The sequence below is a fragment of the Marmota flaviventris genome, chromosome 8 (genome assembly GCF_047511675.1).
Source record: "Marmota flaviventris isolate mMarFla1 chromosome 8, mMarFla1.hap1, whole genome shotgun sequence".
Classification (NCBI taxonomy): domain Eukaryota; kingdom Metazoa; phylum Chordata; class Mammalia; order Rodentia; family Sciuridae; genus Marmota; species Marmota flaviventris.
The window spans coordinates 51,443,465-51,464,819 of record NC_092505.1 but is presented as its reverse complement, the minus strand read 5'-3'; the positions used below and the strand labels follow the sequence as shown (position 1 = coordinate 51,464,819).

The 21,355-nt window shown below is 43.4% G+C and overlaps 1 protein-coding gene across 1 annotated transcript; it reads left to right on the top strand.

The window, feature by feature from the left end:
* Positions 1-3,355: 3,355 nt before the first annotated feature.
* On the top strand, positions 3,356-19,598 carry Apod (apolipoprotein D). The gene is made up of 5 exons (XM_027935898.2): positions 3,356-3,461; positions 6,855-7,004; positions 12,232-12,353; positions 16,214-16,302; positions 19,097-19,598. The coding sequence occupies exons 2-5, from the start codon at positions 6,882-6,884 to the stop codon at positions 19,342-19,344; spliced, it is 582 nt and encodes a 193-aa protein (XP_027791699.1). The 5' UTR covers positions 3,356-3,461; positions 6,855-6,881; the 3' UTR covers positions 19,345-19,598.
* The last annotated feature ends 1,757 nt before the right edge of the window (positions 19,599-21,355 follow it).

The following is a 21,355-nucleotide window of genomic DNA, read 5'->3' as shown; positions in this document are numbered from 1 at the left end:
CTGAGCTTGGACTTGCAGGAAGGAAGGGAGCTGGGATGAGTCCTGAGGCAGGAGCACAGCAAGAGCAGGGCCCAGCAGCAACAGGAACTCCTCGGTATTCTGAGGTAAAGAACATCCCAAGGAAAGAGCCCAGAATGTTTGCTGCACTGGGGCCTCACTACAGTGGCCGCAGTGGGGACGGTTGCTCTGTTTATAAGGTCCAGGGTCATAAATTTCATTCAATTGCTCACAAACTTGAAAACCTGAATTTTGTTTTAAAATCTAGGCCTACCTCAAAGGTCTTCTTCTCTCACAGCATGGGGAAGGAGTCAGTCCCTCCTGAGTCATAGGGACCGAGCAAATTTTTAAGAATATGGAGGAGAGGTTCTCCAAAATAGGGAAGTGGGCTCAACAAGATTCAAGCTCACTTCTGACCCCAAATCACAACTCTGTTCTTCCTCTGCTTCTCCTCTTTTCCCAGCTTTCTTCCTCATTTTACCCTAAGCTGTGTGCGTACCACCAAGCAAATTCTAGAGCCTTCTGATAGGAGAGGCTTGGTGTGTGGATTGCTAACTGACTCTTTGTGTCGCTTATTTCTGGGCAACAGTAGGTACTGAGCACCAAGGCCACCCTCGGTAGAGCATGCACAAGAGGAGATACAGGAGTTAGGGAAGGCAGCCTGACAGGCAGGAGTCAGGAGGAGCAGTAGATTCATGCACGGGAAGAAGCCCACCACCATTGTGTGCATGTGTCTCAGTCCCAGCTCTGCTTTGACATGCTTGAAGGGCTCACCTCCTCCTCCCCCAGAACAGCCTGTCCAGGAGCATCAGGAGCTTCCCCCTTCCCTCTCCACAAGGCTCAGGGCTCTCACTGAACTCCAAGGCTGGTTCCAATCACATGACAACAGGCTCATCACCCAAGGCTGCTTTTCTCCTGGAGTCCAAAGGCTTCAGCTCTTAGATCACCAGCAGCACCCCAAAACACACACACACACACACACACACACACACACACACACCCCACCACCACTAAGGCTTCATTCTAGTAAAAGCATCAGACTAATGGGATCTTACAAATAAACTTCTCCCTGGAATCATGGAACATTCCCTTTTTAAAGCAGTCATTTTGTGCCAGAGACACTGACCATCCTATTTACCTAGGGTCCACTAGATCGAGTGCTGGGCAAGCTCATGGGGTGGATCACATAAACAACACATGGATGAAATTCTTCATGTGTCAAAACAAGCTCTGAGGACAGGATGCACTTGGAGTTGGAGTGCACCTCTTCTGCCTGGTGGTGGGTTACTACAGTTCATGGGGAAAACTGTTTGGAATTTGCAAAACCTCCAAATCCTGCCTTGGGGCATCTGTGCCTCTTGGCTTCCTCACAGCTGCTCCTTTGTGACCATAATGTAGTTTGATAATCACACTCTGGGTTGCTCAACCCTTATTATTCCCACCAGAGTAGCCTAATGCAGAAAAGAGAATCTGTGTTTGGCATTTTCTGATCCAGATAAACAGCTTCCTCTGAAGTCAGCAGCAGAAGCTCTTCACCAGGGAGTGTGGTCCCTTCCTGGTCCTGAGGCTGGAGGGCCTGGGGCCACAGCTGCAAAGCAGAACACACCTCCCACCAGCTCCTCCCTCCTTCCTCACCACACCACACAAACTCACTCTGGGCTCTCCTTCCCCATGGCGAGGGCACAAGAGGAAAAGAAACGGGAACCTAGCAAGTCCTGGTAGTTTCCAGGAGGCCCACAGGCCCTGTTGAGAGCTGCTGATGTGGGAAGTAGAGCAGCCAGGGCTCCGGACACTGTAGGGATCCAAGAGCTCTGTGGTGTCCAGCTAGTCAGGCCCTCCCCTCACTTCCTGTCTGACCCACTGCCCTGCCTTTCTCCCACGCCACTGCCACATCCCAGTTACAGCAGAGTAAAGTGGCAAGAAGGTGGCTGCCACTTTGATCTTGGCAGGGGAGTGTGTTACAATGGTGAGGTGAGACCACAGCTGGGTCTAGGACCTCCATGTCCTGGTCCACAGACCTGTGCTCTTCCCATCGCTCTCAGGGAAGAGGCCTCTAATTGAGATCCTCACAGAGTCAGTTCCTTGCTATAAATAATGATGACCTGTCAAGGCACCAAAATGGAAACAGGACAAAGTAGGACAGATCCTCGTTGGCTAAAACACCATGCAGAGGAGACTAGGAACTGCCTGGTCCCCAAGGTCTCAGGGGATCTGAGTAGGCTCTGGTTTCCTGGTGAGCACTTCCTCCCTCCCTGCCCACCCAGGGGCCGCTCACAGCATGAATTGTCCGTGATGCTCTTTGGCTCTGGATCTCTATGAAATCATAGGTGCCCAGGAAAGGAGAGGTCCTTACAGAGCACGCACCTCCCTGGGTGCATGGGAGATATGCATGTTAGGCCCAGATGTGGGTCTGGGGCGGCTTCCTGATATTTCAACTGCAGCTGTGTAGGAAGATTCCAGTTGAGTGGCTGAAGATCTGGCAGGTATCTGAGTCTGAATAGTTAGCAGCTAAGCTCTATAAGTCAAGCTGGAATGTTCTCTATGCCAGTGGAATTCATCGTTTGGCAGTCTGCACTGCAAGATCCCTAAGATAGAAGTGAAACACCCTCCACTCATCCAATTTCCAAATCTACTATTCTTTGGTATCTTCTGTGCTCTGTAAGATGTCACAAACTGAAAGTTTCCTTGGGTCTAAGTCCACATCCCACTCTCTACCCCAGACAATATCTGGCTGCCTAGAATAAAGCTTAAAGGGTCATACAGTGCACAGAGAGGACACCCTGACTGTACTCGACTTTAGCCCCACTTGTGTCAGAACCTGTATGTCCCTTACACTTCCATTTCTGGGGAGACTGAGGCCCAAACAAGTAGGAACCTGCCGTGCTTCACATAGTAAGCTGATGGTGATTTGGTGATTCATAACCTGGCTCTGTTACCTGAGCCACATTCCAGTCCAGGGACTACATGGGGTGGAGTCCCTGCTCCATTTCAGGAAATGGGATTGTTGATTTTTCATTTACACAAAAATGAAAAATAAATACCAGATGTTTGAAAGCATATTACTACTCATCTTGCCAGAGCTAAAAGTGCATTCTGAACTGAAAAAAAAATAAATTAAAAAATCCACAAAGCCAAAAAGATGTTTTGAATGAAAATGCTCTCTCATGCACACACACACACACACACACACACAAACACAAAATATCTCATTGTTTCTTCTTCAGGGAGCAGCTGTGAAGGAAATTGGGGGAGGGGCTGAACACAAGGTCCCATCTTTGTGTTTCATACAGAGCTAAGCTTTTAGGCCAGCCTTCCTGAACTGTAGGGGGTGTGGCATGCATGAGGAGTCAACATCAATGGAAGCTTATAAAATAACGGGTGGAAGCCAGTCACAAAGACAGGCACCTCAGTTTGGGTGATTCTGCATGTGGAAACTGCCTTCGTCTTGATTTTTTTAAAAAAAGGTATGTACGATAGCTTTAATTTTCACTTATGATAAATGATGCTTAAAATAGAAACAGGCTTGACTTTCCATTGCCCCTTTTCAGCTATAAAGTATAACTAACTCTGACCAAGATCTTGTGCAGTACCTTTACAGACTTGATTTCATTTTTCCTCAAACTTACAAGGTAGGTAAAATTAGTGCCACTTTTCAGGTGAGAAAATGAAGGTTCAAATGTGCTAAGCAACTGGCCTATGAGAAGACCAAGCTCAGGGTCAACTCATATACCAAAGTCTTCCCTTTCCCTGTGCCCTCCTCTATGAAATGAGACAATGGAAATTAATTTTTGAGGAAAAACTGCATTTAGCAATAGGGTACAAAAATATTTTGTTGAAAAGATGCAGTTCTTGTTGGATACTAAGCTAAATGAGTTTTAAAGACTTATTTACCTGCAGAAACATAGTTTATTTTATCATATGAAATCTCAAACTCTTGTCCTTAATGTTCTGCAGTTCCTTGAGATTAGGGCTATGTCCAGAATGACACTTGGGTGCTCTTAGGAGACTGGAGCTTAAATTCTGGCTCTATAATTTACCAGGCAAATTGACCTCATGGGGTACAAGGAGAATGTCAGCCCAAGTTGCTTCCAGATGATAGGGTACAGAGATTCAGTGCAGAACAGGCTCACCCACTGAGGCCAGGTTTCCCAGGAAGATGTTTGGTGAATGGAGCAGCAATTCTTCCACAGTCAGTACCTGACCCAGGATGGATGCCCGGAAACCTTAGAAGAATTACTTTTAAATTATTTAATTTATATTAATATTTAAATTTATTTATTTGTTTTGGTATTGGGGATTAAACCCCATGGCTCTTTACTACTGACCTACATCCCAAGTCCTTTTTATTTTGAGATAATGTCTCGCTAAATTGCCTATAACTTATAATCCCCCTGCCTCAGCCTCCCAAATTGCTGGATTACAGGCAAGTGCCAGAGTTTTCATCTCCAATTATACATATTTTTAGAATTAAAGTTCTCATTAGGATAATCTTCCTGTGTGTATCAGAAGAAGATCCAAAAACATAACATGTCACAAATAATCTGTGTTTTACCCAAGATCATGCATATTTGTTACCAATATGGTCAGTGTTAGACAATCAGTATGGAAGGAACATGGAAAAACATGGTGGATGCTATCAACCCTTCCTCCCTCGAGAAGTTTTAATCACAGGAGCAAAGCTCCTGCAACCAAAAGGAGTCTTTGGAAGAGATTTGAGATCAAGGGGAGTTATCCTCTTTCTGAAATCCTCCTACAGAGCTCAAGAGTATGTTTCAGCCCACAAGAGAACTTTTTGTAATAAGACATTTGTCACAGTAAGACAGGAAACTGAATTTTGTCACAGTTGCATGGTGAAATGACACTCTCCAGGTCACAGAGGCAAGCAAGCCCAAGGAGGTAGGCAAGAGAGAGTATGGTTCAGGTCCTGCAGGTGGAGAGTTAGACACGGAACCATGTCCCAGTTCTGCCCCCTTCTGGTCCTCAGCTTCCCCATCTGTACATCTGGCAAGGAAAGGGTAGGCCCTGTCCAGTTTGGGGGACCTTATAGAAAGTGCATATTATAGAAATGTTGTTCCGGGCAAGTTCCCTAGCTTGGGCTTCTGGTAGAGCTCCTGAGGTTCCAAGAATCTCTTGAAAATGGATGCAAATATTTGTGGGTTTCGGCCAGCTTTCTACAAACACTCTTTCCATCTTCCAGAAGGTTAGAAGACAGGTGTTATTTACACAGTAGTAGGAGCTGATGGGAAATGGAGCCTCAAAGATCAAGGGAAGTGGTCCTGCCGCAGGCTTGCTCCAGGGAGCCTCAGCAGCCACCCCTCCCATCCTACCCCAGCTGGCAGCTTTCACTCATTACATAACTGTTCTTTTGAAAACCAGGCAACAAAAAGCCTCCAGAAGAAAAGCTATTGATTATTAAAGTTATTTGGAGGTTTAGAGACTCATAATAAAGTGGTTATAATTATTCCTGTATGACACATCCTTTTAAATGCTCAAATCTGAGAACATTTTGCTTACATTGACTCAGTCGTCTTCACAGGGAGAAAGGCAGAGAGCTGGAAATAGCTCATGGCAGCTACAGGCAAGGAGTCACATGGAAGGGAACAGACCCAAAGCAAGCCAGTGAAGGAAGCAGGGACGAGCCCCAGAGGCCCAGAGCTTGCACACAGGGAGCCACTGCTCCTCCTGCTCTCCAAAGCCATCCTCTGCCACAAGAAGATCCTTTGGTAGAAATGCTTGGTGCACGGTTTCACATCAGCTGACAGTCCTTCTTTGGTTAGATGCCCATCAACTATGAAAAACACTCAACATAATATTTTTTTAAAACTATAGTGTAATAGGATCCTTTTTCCACTCTCCATAACTAGCATTTATTGAGCATGTACTTTGTATAAGACATTGTCTTGAGTACTCTCCCTATATTATCTCATTTAATTCCCACAAAATTTTATAAGATAGGCATGATTATTATTCCTACTTTACAGGCAAAGAAACTAAGGCATAATTTGGACACAATTATACTTGGTAGATGGCAAAGCCAGAATCTAAACCAGGTCAGAGCAGCCCTGGGGTCCCTGAAAGCTGCTCCCTGTTAAGATTTTCAGACCCCTCTTGGGTTGGTAGAGCAGCGCAGTAAGCTAGGGGCAGAAACTGGATGCGGTGGCTCATGCTTGTAATCCTAGCCACTCGCAAGGCTGAGGCAGGAGGATCGCAAATTCAAAGCCAGCCTCAGCAAATTAGCAAGGCCTAAGCAACTCAGTGAGCGCTGTCTCTAAATAAAAAACAAAAAAGAGCTGGGGATGGGGCTCAATAGTTAAGTGCCCCTGAATTCAATCCCCAGTACAAAAAAAAAAAAAAAAAGATTGAAAAAGCAGGGGTCATGGGGATCAGGTGGCATTTCCCTTATGAATCTCATAGGACACCTAATGTTGTACATGGTTATGTTGTTTTGGTTTTTGCTTCCACAGGTGGTTCAAAGGCTTCAATCTCCCCCTTTGCTTATCTCCCCCCGCCCTAGACCTTCATTCAACAAGTACCTACTGAGCCTGACACTTTGAGGTCCTAGGGATAATTCTAAAGAGAATCAGACATTCTGCCCACCTTGGAAACGCACAATGAGGTGGGGGTGGGGTGCAAATCAATCCCAGTACACTCTCAGACAGGCAGGAGGTGTGTGCGTGGAGGTCCATGTGGAGGTCCATGACGCAGGCAGAAGGTCTCAGCTGTGAACAATCGAGAGGCTGCCCCTGAAGGATGCAGGCTCAGGAGGTGGAGGAGGAGGAGGGCTGCCTCCTGAGGGACCAGCCCCTGCCCTTGTGCCTCCCTGGAGGCTACAGCTGCTCTCTTTCCCCCAACTCCAGGCTCCCTCTGCAGCCACCAGCCCCAAGATGGCCAAGATGCTGTTGCTGCTTTCTGCACTTCTGGGTCTCTTCTCTGCGGCCAAGGGACAAACGTTCCATCTTGGGAAATGCCCGACTCCTCCGGTGCAGGAATACTTTGACGTGACTAAGGTGTGGTAAAAGGCTAACCTCCCATTTGGTCTGCTCTGTCTTGTTTGAATAAGAAGCATCCTACAAGGTTCAGTTGTATTATTCTGCTTCAATCTCCACAGCAAGGTTTGGAACAAGTACTTAACTTATTTTGGGTTTCCCCATAGCCGACTCTTGAAACTAGTACAGGGGACAGGGAGTTTTGACCCATGATTCCAGGAATCACAAGGGAGCATGTGGGAAAGTGATCTCAGATGGCAGAGAAGCAATAAAGGGTGAACAACAGGGTTTCCGTTTTGCTGGCGATCCTCTGAGCAAATCAACAGAATGCATCTTGATTTGTCCCATGGATGGATGCCAGCAGGCCGTAGGAGCTCCCATGGCACTAGTCAGGCCCTCTGGGATAGAGAGACGTAAGGTATCAAGCGGGGGCTGGCCATGTGTGTGAGTTGTCCAAGGCAGCTGAAGAGAACCTGCCTTGTGGGGCTGGGAGGATATGGGTGGAGCATTGACTATGGTGCTAAGTACTGTTATTCCTGTTCTACAGAGATGCTCCCTCCCAGGCAACATAGCTGACAAATACAAATAGGTTTCAAAAGTTGACTTCCCATAGGGTAGGAAACCCAAGCATTACTCAAACAGGGCCCAGGAAAGACCAGAACTCCCCAAGGGGCTTTCTTGTTACATGCACTGAAAAGATATTAATATAACCAGCTCCCCCATAAATGGTCTCTCTTCCTGGGATGGGGGCAGAAAGAGCAGCAGAGAGAGGCAGCTAGCGTAGGAGGATCACAGTTTCAAAAAGTCAGCCTCAGCAACTTAGTGAGGCCCTAAGCAACTTAGTAAGACCCTGTGTCTAAATAAAATATAAAAATGGGCTGGGGATATGGCTCAGAGGTTGAGGGCTCCTAGGTTCAATCCCTGGTACCATCCCCTACAAGCTACACACTTAGTATGAATAATGCTAAAGTCACCATCAGTCATGGGCACCTCAGTGTCAATGTGTATTGGGACCTATGAGGGAGGGTTAGGTGGAGGTGAGAGAAGAGCTTGAAGCCTGAGGGGGTTGGGCAGCTGCACCATCAGCAGGACTGACAAAGCTCCCACAGGTGAGGTAGGCCGGGGGTGGGGGGGGGGATGGATTTGCTCCACTAATATTTTAAGGGCTGATCTCTTTGTTCATGAAACCCTGGCAGACTAGAAAGAAGCTTTACAGAAAGATCCGGGAAATCTGAGTTACATTTTAATTTGGGGATAAAAATTTTGAGACACTCTGATATTTATAATTGATCTATATTTACAAAAGTCCTTTGAGAACGGAAACAGAATTGTTAAAAGATTTTGTTGAGATTAGTTCAAACACATTGTTCACTTGTTAAAAGTATTTTTTCACTTTAGTAGTTTTTATTATATTCACAATTGCCCAGTCATCATTATAACCAATTTTAGAATGTTTTCATCATTCCCCACCAAACACCCCAAACCCATTAATGGTCCGTTCCCTTTCTCCCCAGCCCTTCCAGCCCCAGGCAACAAATAATCTACTTTCTGTCTCTGTGAATTTGCCTCTTCTGGACGTTGCACATAAATGGAATCATACACTATATAGACTTTTGTGACTGATTTCTTAACACGTTTTCAAGGTTCATCCATGTTTTAGCATGTATCAGTAATCCATTTCTTTTATTGCAAAATAATATGCAGTATATGGATTATAGCATGTTTTATTTATCTGTTCATCTTTTGAGTTTTTTCTACCTTTTTACTATTATCAGATGTATGATTTGCAAATATTTTCTCCCATTCTGTGCAATTTTTCACTTTATTGAAAAATTTTCACTTTATTGAACCTTTGAAACACAAAGGTTTGTGTATTGATGAAGCCGATCTATCTACTTTCTTCTTTTGTTGCTTTTGGTTTTGGTATAATACCTAAAAATTCACAGTCTACCCCAAGATTATATAGATTTACTCTGATATTTTGTTTGGAGCATTTTATAGTTTAATCTTACATTTAAGTCTTTGATTCTTTTTCAGTTAAATTTTGTATGTAGTGAGATGTAAGGTCCAACTTCGTTCTTTTGCATGTAGAATTCCAGTTGTCCCAGCATGGTTTATTGAAAAGACTATTATTTCCCCTATTGACTATTCCTGGTATCCTTATTGAAAGACACTTGACTGTATATGCAAGTGTTTTATTTCTGGACTCACAATTCTATTCTATTGATCTATATGTCTGTATTTATGCCAGTACAACCCAGTCTTGATTACTGTAGTTTTGCTGTTGTTGTGTTTTGTTTTTGTTTTTGTTTCTTTAATACTGGAAATTTAACCCAAAGCACTGTATCTCTCTATCCCTTTTTTATTTTTATTTTGAGACAGTGTCTCTAAGTTGCCAAAGCTGTCCTCAAACTTGTGGCCTCCTGTCTCAGTTTCCAAAGTTGCTGGGATTTCAGATGTGCACCATCATGCCCAGCTGTTATAGCATTGTAGTAAGTTTTAGAATCAGAATGTATGAGGCCTCCAATTTTACTTTTAGGACTATTCTGTATTCCTGGCATTTTTAATGTAAATTTTAGGATTAGTTTATCAATTTATGCAGAGAAGCCATAGAGATTGTATAGATATTAAAGAACAATTTAGGAGTATTTCTATCTTAACAATATTAAATATTTTGATTCATAAACATAGACTATATTTCCATTTACTTAAACTTTGATTTAACAATATTTTATAGTTTTCAGAGTATATGTTTTGTATATCTTTGGGTAAATTTGTACTTAAATATTTTATTTTTTGATGCTATTTTAAGTGAAATTTTTGTAATTTCATTTGAAAATTATTCATGGCAAACATATAAATACATCTGATTTTGATAAATTGATTTTTTATCTTTTTAACCTTGCTGAACTCATTAGTTGAAAAGTTTATTTTTTAAAGATTCCTTAGGATTTTTCTATACAAGAATGTCAACTGTAAACAGAGTTTTACTTCTTTCTTTCTTTTGGGGATTCTTTCTAAATATTGAAAATTCCTTATTTATAGAAAAACTCCCAAAAGATTAAAAGGACTTCACAGAAATAGTATGAAATTATGCAAGCCCAACATGGAAATCAATTTCTCATCTCTGAACTTCTTTTTTGGAGAATCATGCTTCCTTAGTTTTAATTGTGGAGCACTAAATTCACTTGAACAATAATACAACTATTATAAATGTACAAAAAAAATGAGAATGCCCAGGAAACCAGTTGACCTTATTCATTAATTCTTTAAATGATTGTTAGGTTCAGTGACTTTAATTGAAAGTTGTGGTTTAATAAATGAATGGGAAATTTATGGTAATAAATGTGGGCATATATTTGAGCAGAGAGCCATGTGACGGAAGCAATAGTGCTACCTGTTTGCAGGATGCTCTCTTTTCATGTTCTGACTTTTTGAAGGTTAGTGCATCTCTCTAATTTTGTTAATACATTCTTAAATTTCTAAAATAATTTCAATGAATATTTTGACTAGGTAAATATATGCACCTGGTTCAAAATTTTTAAAGTCCTAAAGAGCATACAACAAAGTTTCTCTTCTGCCTTTGTGCCTTGGTTTCCCTTTCCAAGAGCAACCAGTAAAAACTGTGTATTATCTTTTTGCAGATAATGTATATGCAAACCAAAAACAAAAATACATGTAAAACTATAATAGACAGAATAATGGCTTCCAAAGATGTCTGTGCCCTAATCCCTGAAACCTGTGTGTATGTTACTTTCATGGAGAAAGGGATTGCAGATGTGACTAAATAATGACTTTGAGATGGCCAGATTAGCCTGGATATCCAGGTGGAGCCAATCTAACCACATAACTCCTTAGAAGCAGAGACTTTATTTCTGGACTCTCAATTCTATTCTGTTGATCTATATGTCTGTATTTATGCCAGTATCCACCTAGTCTTGATTATTACAGTTTTGTTGTTGTTTTGTTTTCTTTTTGTTTTTGTTTTTACTGAGCCATGGTCAGAGAGAAGTTTGATGAAGGAATAAGAGTTAGAAAAGCCATGGGAAGGATTTGACCTGCTTTAGCTGGCTTTGAAAATGGATGAAGGGGGTTCCAAGCCAAGAAGTGCAGGCAGCCTCTATACCCTGGAAAAGACAAGGAACCCCTTCTTCTTGGAACCTCCAGAGGGGAATGTTGCCAACATTTTGATTTAGCCAGTGAGACTAGGGTCCGACTTCTGGCTTACAAAACTATAAGATAATAAATCTGTGTTTGAAGCTTATTGTAATTTAATATAGCAGCAACAGAAAGCCAACATAATAAGCTTTCTCCCTTGTTTTTATACAAAAAGTAGTTGAACATGCCCATAATTTTGTACCTGGTTCTTTTTAAATTAAAAGAGTAGAGATCATTCCATATCACTCTTTTAAAAGAGGATCATAAAATTCCATAGGACAGATGCCCCACCACTCATTCATCCAGTCCCTTACTAATACTCTTAGACTGTGCTTGTCTTTTATTGTTACAAATGGTACTGCAATGAATAACCTTATACATGCATCATTTTTTTTAAATAGTAGGAGATGTATTCCCAGAAGTGACATTGCTGGGCCAAAGAGTATGTGTATTTTTAGTTTTGCTAGATAGTGCCAAACGGCTCTCTGCAGAGGTTATAAATTAGTACAGTCTCTATGCAAGATAGGCCTGAAAGCAAAAGAGTGTCTTGTCCCCCCTCCCCTCTTGGGCACAGGGGCTTCCTTAAAGTCAACATGTTGTACCTGAAGAGGATTCATGTCTTACAAATCCTGAGCATTGCCAGAGGCTTTGTGACCAACCCCCTGTTCAGGGTCATGCGAGGAAAGAGGAGCCAACTCTGGAGTGTTCGTGTTTCACAACCAACACTTCTGCCTTTGCACAAAATTCAAAGATGCCTTGGAGAATCATAAGATGAGTCCACCATCCAGACCAAACCCTTTTATAGAGTTTAAAATTTCACTCAGATTTTGGCCAAATAGGACAGACACTGAGAACATATCTAAATAAAGAGCCCTTTAGGAATAGAATGTAGTATTCAACCAGAGTCCACACATCCGATGCGCTTGTTCCCATTTGAATCAATATCTTGCTCAATTGGCGCTGGGAACAATGCAGCCTATTTTTCCTGGTTTCCCCCAGGAAAGGGCTTTGCTTCTGAAGGCAACAATGGGGAAGAGCTCGCAGGTCTCCAGAGAGCTACAGGGTTTTGCTCTGCTTGTTGTCTCTGCAGTATCTTGGAAGATGGTATGAAATTGAGAAGATCCCAGTGAGCTTTGAGAAGGGAAAGTGCATCCAAGCCAACTACTCGCTAATGGAAACCGGAAAAGTCAAAGTGCTAAACCAGGAGTTGAGGTGAGTGATGGTGCCAGGCCAGGACACTGTCCTGGTGTGGCCGGTGCTCATGCAGTTGGATGTGGGGAGAAGGGACCATCTCTGGGGCCACACAGGGACAGTTAGGACTAGAATACACTCATTCCTTTCCTTAACCACTTGCTGGGCATCTGTTGGGTGCCAGACATTAGAAGAGGCACTAGGGACTCAGGAGTAACCCAAATGTCAGCATCCCTGCCCTTGTAGCAAAGTAGAAATTCTGATAACAAAGGATATTGGGACCACCTGTCTGATCTTGAAAGCAAGAGAAAAACCTTTTCTTTACCAGCTACTCACAGGGCACCCAGCTTTGCTCAGATACTTCTGGAAAGTGCCCGCTCATTGCCTTCTGTCACAGTTCATCCCATCTCTAGGCAGCTTGGCCTATTAGAAAACTCCCTTATGTGCAAGGCACTATTCTGTGCATGTGTACATACAGCACGTGTGTATGTCTGCTTGCAAATGAATATATATTGAATATATATTTGATTCCCATAACAACTCTGAAATAGGTCCTATTATTAGCCTCTTTTTTATGAATGAGGAAACTTAGGTGCAGAGAGGTAAAGTAACTTGTCCAAGGGCCACACAGCTGATAAGTGATGAAACAGATTTGAACCAGGAGAAATGAAATGGGGAAGAGAACACAAGACACAGATGAAAGAAGAGCTGGAAGTAAAGGGCTGTCCTTCTGTTCTCTAGAAGATCTGAGAAATGTTTCACCTCCAAGAAAACTACTATAACCCAGCCCGGCTCACAAAGGCCTTCTGTGGTCATCCGAGCCTCTATTAACCTTCCTGTGAGCCATGACCCAGCTGTCACTCCCTGACCTGCATAAACCAGAGAAAGAAAATAGGGATCTTGAGGGCCACAAAGAAAACTCTATCTCATCTCAGAGCCCTCCTATGGGACTTGGGGTACAGATGCCCAGAGACCTCACAGGAGTTTTATGGCCCTGTATAAGTCACCTGTCCCTCACCATAATGCAATTGCTAAGGAAATTGACTTATAAAAATAAAAAATTATTTTGGCTCATGGTTCTGTATGTTCCAGTCCAAGATCTAAGTGGCCCCATTCTTTGGGCCTCTGGTGAGAGTGACGCATCATGGAGGGAATGTGTGACAGGGTGAACTATTCACCTCAGAAGTCAGGAAGCAAAAAAGAAAAACAGGAAGAGACCAGGGTCCCATAGTCCCCTTTAAGGGCATGCGTCCAATAACCTAAGGATCTCCCACTAGGCCCCACCTCCTAAAGGTTCCACCACCTCTCAATAGTGCCACCCTGAGGACCAAGCCTCTAACACATGGACCTTTTTTTTTTTTGATGGTAGGGGAATTGAACTCAGGGGCACTTGACCACTGAGCCACATCCCAGCCCTATTTTGTATTTTATTTAGAGACAGGGTCTCACTGAGTTGCTTAGCATCTTGCTGTTGCTGAGGCTGCCTTTGAACTCTTGATCCTCCTGCCTCAGCCTCCGAGCTGCTGGATTTCAGGTGTGCGCCACTGCGCCTGGCTAACACATGGAACTTTGCGGGACACTTTCCCAAACTATACCAGGCCCCAAAGTTGTTAAGACCTCACTTCAAATATTTTGGCCCGGGCTGTGGATGTGGCTCAAGGGGTAGTGCGCTCGCCTGGCATGCGTGCGGCCAGGGTTCGATCCTCAGCACCACATACAAACAAAGATGCTGTGTCCGCCGAGAACTAAAAAATCAATATTAAAAGAAAATTCTCTCTTAAAAAATAAATAAATACATACATATTTTGGCCCATTTTAAGACCAAGAGTCAGTCAATGACATGTATCCCAAACCCATGAGCTTCCCTTGCCTTTCTTCTGGAGTTGGCCTGGAGTCCTCTTCATCTGCATCCTGAGTATTAGGTTGCTTCGCCTCTAGGGTTACACCTGTTTAAGACACAGAACCCATGGAGCAAAGTTTTTAGTTCAGGAAATTGGTACAATTTCTCCTTCTAAGAGGGCTGCAAAATGTGGGTAGCCATGGCAGAGGGTCTCAGCCAGTATCAAGGACTCTGAAAGCCAAAACAGTTGGCACAGCATTGGAAGATGAAGAACTCAGGCTTCGGGATTTAGCTGTCTGGTTTCAAATCCTGGTTCTTCCACTTAGTATGTGATCTGGGATTAGTTAGGGTTGTTCTCCAGGCAATAATAATAGCACCTACCTCCATGGGGCTATTTGAGCATTAAATGATGTGGCACCCATAAAGCTCTTAGAACAGTATGGGGCATGTAGCAATCATTTGATAAACACTATGTCTCATGATGAGACTGCCGCTACATCCTAAGAAAATAGCAACGCATCTCCCCATGATTGAGCTGTGAGTTTGTTATCAAAGACCCATGTTTTTGAAACTGTTCTGGAGCAAAACGCAAATGAAGGTAACAGGAGCAGACTGGGAAGGGCCTGGTATGCTGCTAAGTTACCATCCACAGATATAAGGAGACCATGTTCCCCAGCTACCTGAGTTCCAGGTGAGAGAGCAGGGTATGGTCTCTGGCCCCATGTGGTGACAGGCAGACAATACTGCAGGAATATCAGAGTACATGTCCCAACCTCCCTTGCCTGCCACTTGTTGCCTGATCTCTATGACATCCATCCCCATTAACCATCTCAGTAACCTACTAGCGTTTTTTTTTTTTTTTAATATACATTTTTTTTACTTGTAGTTGGACACAATACCTTTATTTTATTTATTTATTTTTATGTGGTGCTGAGGATCGAACCCAGTGCCTCACAGGGGCTAGGCCAGCGCTCTACTGTTGAGCCACAACCCCAGCCCCTAATCTACTAGTTTTTTAACACATACAACTGCTCTATTTTTAGTCTGCCTGCCTTCCTCAAGGATGGATGGAGGGGCAGCTGCTCTACCAGATCCCTGATGCCTGAGCACCTTCCCTTTTCTGTCCCCCCCCCGTCTCCCCCCAGCTTCATTCATAGGCCATTGGGAGTTATCCAGAAATGGAACAGGTCCCTTCATAAGGGTGAAACTATTTCATTCACTCTAAGGCCATCGCTTTTAAGATATGCCACCATTTTATATACCAATAAGAAAAAAATGACATTGCCAATTATAAGCATCAGGTGGCATCAATTGTAAGATGTGCATTTCTTCAATTTAGAGTCTCTGAGATCTGGGCTTACCTGAGAATCACCCTGGTGAGTCAGTATCTCCTGGCAACATGCTTTACTGCCCTTAGCATCGGGTCCCACTCACTCTGACACTTGCTAAAGTGGATGGGGTTTCAGGCCCCCTGATGGGATAGTGTCACATGACATCACTGAGGCCCAAGGAGAGAAAAGCTCTTGGAACTCAGACTCCCTCCCCTTTTGCATTATTTTCAGTGATCAAGTTCCTCATTTGTAAAGAAGTGAATCTTCTTTGTATGATGGGTCTCTTGATTTTTTTCCCTTCTCTTATACTCAGGTTCTCTTTGGAACCTGGGAGAGGAAATGGCCTGAAAGGCAAATGACAGACAGTCCAAAAGAATTGAGAGGTCCTAACACATTATCCAGTCCCAGAGCATTTCCACTGTCGCTTCTTATCACTCTACCACTGTCTGCCATCACTGGGTCTCAGATAGTCACAAAGGAAAGGGCAGGAAAATTGCCAGGATCTAGCCACCTCTGAGAGCCTCTCACACCAGAAAGCACCATGTTGGCCACCATGGTCCGTAATAGCACAGATCTTGCCTTTTGTTGATTTTTGGATTTTAATGAGTTGTCTGTTCTTTCTTTCTTTCTTTCTCTTCTCTCTCTCTCTCTTTCTTTCTTTCTGTCTTCCTTTCCTTCCTTCCTTCCTTCCTTCCTTCAACTCATTGCAGATATGATGGAACTGTAAATCAAATTGAAGGTGAAGCCACCGTGTACAACCTCTCAGAGCCGGCAAAACTAGGAGTTAAGTTTTCCCAGTGTAAGTATCCACTTCTCTCAGAAAGTTTCAGGGACAGGAGATATGCAAATTGAAGGCTAGAGCCCTGGGTTGGAATACTCTGGTCACATTCAAGTGTCATCCATAAGGATTGGATAGATAATAATTTCTTGAGCACCTAATATATGCTATAAGTAGATAGTAGCACTGAGAGTAGGCACTGGGATGCAATGCAGACAAAGAGTACATTCCAGTGTGGATAGTGACAAGTATTCTGGAGATTTCTGTAAAACTATGGTCAGTGTTCCAGTAGATAAGGCGCAAATGGAAAAAATAATAGGGTGTGAGCAGTTGGAGACCCAATCTAGTCTTGTTTCTCAGAAAAAAAACTGAGGTCTCCAAATTAGTAGTTGTTAGCAGAACAAGTAGCATACCCAAAGCCTGGAGGCAAGGGACTGCAAGAGTGAAGGCTATTTTGAGTCCTGGCTCTGTCCCTTTCTAGTCACATTGTTGGGACTCTCAGAGATACTGAATCACAGGCTCTGCCCTCTGAGTTCTGAGCTAACTGGGGAACGGACACAGACTGCAGAGCAAATGCCAGATGTCAATATTGTTGCTGATGTGGATACCCCGGAGAATTCAGCTCAGACTTAAAGGTTTTCCAAAGCTGAAAATACTTGGGGGCCCTTCTTTCTACCTATAGAACTGACACCGAAGTCACCAGTGTAAGTATCCATTTCTCTGTAAAAGAAGTCATTATCACTCCCCACCCTTGCCAACCCTCCCCTCCATACCAGCCAAGTCCCTAGAGTGGGGCAGAGAGGAAATCCTTATTTATAGACCAAGAAAGGAATGCTGGGAGGAGAAAACATTTCTTCCCACACACAATTAGGAGCAAATAACTTCACATGTATTAAAGGGGGGGACGGGTTTGCGGACTGCCCAATGCCATGAAAAGAAACCGGATTGTGCAGGCTCCAGAAACTGCCAAGGGCTGTGTACATTTTCATTCCTCTCCTCACTTTTACAAAGGAAGAAGTTGCAGGGAAGAGGGCTGAGTGATGTGGGCAGACACTGAACTAATTAGAGGTAGAGTCTCCAACTCTCAGTTGAGAGTTTTTCCCATGACATGATTGGGAAAGTGATGGGAGATGGGGATGAAGGTTCATTCTCATGCATACAATCCTCATGAAGAAACCTGGGGCAGGAGCTACGGACCAGGGAAGATGCAAAGGACAAGACTGATTCTGGCTGGAGAGGTTAGATGTTTGCACAGGCCTTGTGGGGTATATGAGAGATTATGGGAAAGGTTGGAAGGGAATGGTGTGAGAGATGCCTGGATACAGAAGCCTAGAGGGGGAGAGAGCACACGGAATGGGAGAGAGGGCTAAGGAGGCCCTTGAGTGCATTGCAACACCCTCAAGCAACAGGAGAGTGTCAGAGTTCTCTAACAGAAAGAAATGTGGAAGTTTCTTGTGCTGAGAAGAGAGATCTGGGCAAATTTATTCTTGAGCTCTCAACCCTGTAAGAGGAAGACAGAATGTCCATGACAGGGTGTGTGCAGGTGGGACAGGATACTGTGCTGGAAGAGGTGGGTGGCCTGTTTTTCCAAAATCAATCAGTGCTGACGCACTTGGTCCAGCCGGGAATGTGCAGAGTGCTTGACCCTCACGGTAAAGGTTAGATGAACATAACTCTCTCTGGGTGAGTCAGGCAGGCAGGCAGGCAGGGCACCAACAGTGCTAGAAAGAAACAACACTCAGTCCGAGCTCCCATGGAGGCTTTTTCCAAACATCCTTCTGTTGCCAAATTTATAAACAGAAAGCTGGTCCTCTGGCCAGCTCTCTTTTTTTCTTGATAACTTGCTGTGTTCTTGACACCCGGACAAACTCTATCCACTACACAGCACCTCTTTCAACCCGCAGCTTCTCAGGTCATTCACAAGTGCCGAGTTCTGGTTTTGATCTGGCAAATAAGAATTATTTTTGAGTGGAGAAGCCGGGATGCTTGGAACTCAGGAAAGTGAATCACCCCTGACTGCATGTGTGTCCAAACCTTTTATGCTTATGAGGTCAGCACACAGCTTTCTCCCACTTGACTGCATTCCAAAGCTGAGTTATGTGGGGTTTTTTGGCTTGGACCTTGACTGTGGAGGTCAAGTTCACAGAGGGAGTTTCTAGATCTAGATGGAGAGGATAAATCCTCCATCTTTCCTCTTAAGGACCCTGTTCATCTAGGTTCCAACACTTACAGATGTTGATCAATGAATCTTTATAGGTATTTTGAGAGGAAAAGCTCAGAATATGTTATCAATTGGCTTACTATATTCTTAGGAATAGAAGAATTTGTGAAGCTTATACTAGAAGAAAAAAACAAAAATGTCAGCCTGCACCTCCTCCCTTAGGCAGGCTGAGAGGAAGTTGGGTGGTACAGACTCAGAGCCTGGGGATTCTTGGCCTGAGATTCTTGACTCTGCTCAGCTAAGTGGTACCTCCATGTATATTGGTGCTAAGTGCAGCCTGTTGGTCCAAGGGGTCCACCCAAATACCTTGTTCACCCCTGCTACTGGAGAGAATGGCCATAACAATAGTTCTTAATTCTGCCTGCACATTAGAACCACTGGGGAGCCTTTAAAGTTATGACCACCTGCATGTCTGAATCCAGAGAAGGGCAGGGGAAAGTGAGCTTAGTATCTTTCAAAGCCTGCATATGATTCCCTTAACTGAAAGTAGTTACTATCCACTGCCTTAAAGAAATGGATCCCCAGAGACCCATTCTGGAGAGGAGGTTTCTCTCACCCTGGTCCATCCTGATTGTGCCTTCTTCTGGTTCTCAGTGATGCCATCAGCACCGTACTGGGTCCTGGCTACCGACTATGAGAACTATGCCCTCGTGTACTCCTGTACCACCATCATCTGGCTTTTTCATTTGGATCATGTTTGGATCTTGGGAAGAAACCCGTATCTCCCCCAAGAAACTGTGACCTATCTAAAAAGTATCCTGACCTCTAATAACATCAGTATTGAGAAAATGACTAAGACAGATCAGGAGAACTGCCCCGAGTTCCTGGGAGGAGGCCTTTAAGCGAGGCTGTGTGTATTCCAGGTTACTTCTTTTGCTTTGCTTTCCTGCTCCCCTTCCCACCCCTCCCCTCGTTAATACAAAGCAACCATCCATGACGAGCTACTGCAAATACCAGAAGGGACATTTGATTGCGGAAACCAATGGAGGGAAACTCAAGGAAAGTTGGTCCAAGCACTGCCGTGCCCTACCCTGTCACCTTGCCAGCCCAATAATAAACTTGTTGCTGACCTGCTGTGCTCACAGTGGATTCTGAATTGGATTGATTATTGTCGTGTTTTCACTATAAACATGTATTTATCAGTGATAGAGCATTTGCCTAGCATTTGCAAGGCCCTGGATTCAATCCCCAGAACTCCCACAACAAAGGGTGGTGGGTGGGGAATACACACACACACACACACACACACACACACACACACACAGAGAGATAAATCTTTAACCAGTCATATTGAGAAAAACCAAGCCCTATACTGCCCTAGTTTAAAGGTAACAATCCTCTTCTGGAAGAGGAGAATTGATGGCTAAGGCATATTCTAGTGACCTGGATCAGGGTGCCCCCATTCTATAGTAGATGCTCCTCTGGGGGAATGATTTGGGTTTCTGAGTCTTTGGTAGGCAGTTTTCTTGAAGCGTTTACTTTCTCACCAGGAAGTCTTCAGAGCAGGCTGAAAAATGATAATCCTTGGTTGGGTCTGTGCAAAAAAAAAAAAAGGTGAATCTGTGATTGAGAAGATTTTTTTTTTAATAAAATGATATTTGCTTTTGTATATTTTTCAGTTGATATTTTCTGAGGCCCAGCTTTATTGAAAGATACAGAACTATGCTCTTCCCATAGGAGCTCATAGTGTAATGAGAAAGACAAGTAAAGATTCCATTATAACCTAAGGCAAGGAGGGCAAAAGTAGAGGCCTGTGGAAGGTTCTAGAAAGTTCTTATCCCTGCAAGACACAGACAACCAAGGTAATGCATCCTTCTGGGGCTGTTCCACCAGGGAGGCAACAACCACCTTGACTTGGGTTCTTTTACCTTGTGACTTTTAAAACTAGAAAGACCTCATAATTATCATCTTGCAGTTTCACTTGGCTGACATAAATTTTATAATCTATTAATGTTTTGGGAAATGAATAGAAACTAAGCCATTTGATTCCATTTTTGCTTCTTTTTAACATGAATATAAACTATGAATTTCCTTGATCATTTGAGACTGTAGTGCTTTATATTAAAGGTCACAAAAATTCCAAGGATCTTAATATATACAATTTTCACTTAGCTAAATAAATATGAACTCAAAATGTAGCTTTCAATTTGAAATTCCAAAAGGCTGGAAACGTTGGACAGAAAGGCGAGGAGGAGGTAGCAGGAGGTAGAAGGTAGCTCTGCCGGCTGTTGCACCCTGGACTTTTTACCACACTGCCTGCCTCACTTGGGCACTTGGCACTACTTCTAAAATGCAGTTAATCCTCAGACTGTGAAGCTGCCATCTGTCTTTTATCTTATGGTACAAAGTAAGTTGTGATTTCATTCCTCTTAACAGCCATCTGGTCACATCAAAACAAAATGACTACACTTTGCATTTCCTTGGGGTCTTGCCCCATACATAGGCTTAATGATTTTGTGTGAATGAATTACTGAACACCTGGATAGATGGATGGACTTGGTTTTTTTAATATTTATTTTTTAGTTGTAGTTAGACACAATATCTTTATTTTATTTATTTATTTTTATGTGGTGCTGAGGATCAAACCCAGGGCCTTGCATGTGCAAGGCAAGCGCTCTACTGCTGAGTCACAATCCCAGCCCGGACTTAAGTTTTTTGATAATGAAAGAAAAGAAACCTAAGAAGCAGGTTATCAGGAGTAACTGAGCCTGAAAAAAGTGTCTGGTATTCCAGAGGGCAGCTTGTTGGGTACCAAGTATCTTGAGGAAACATGGGGAAAGATAACAAAGATCCAGAAGAGAGAGGAAGAAAAGGGAATTGGAAAGTCAATAGCACAATAGAGACAATAGTACA

Bases quoted from the DNA above. Each gene is read 5' to 3' on its own strand.
- Apod (XM_027935898.2), top strand. From the start codon at position 6,882: ATGGCCAAGATGCTGTTGCTGCTTTCTGCACTTCTGGGTCTCTTCTCT. The intron at 7,005-12,231 runs GTGTGGTAAAAG...TTGTCTCTGCAG, and splicing joins AATACTTTGACGTGACTAAG to TATCTTGGAAGATGGTATGA. The intron at 16,303-19,096 runs GTAAGTATCCAC...TCTGGTTCTCAG, and splicing joins AGGAGTTAAGTTTTCCCAGT to TGATGCCATCAGCACCGTAC.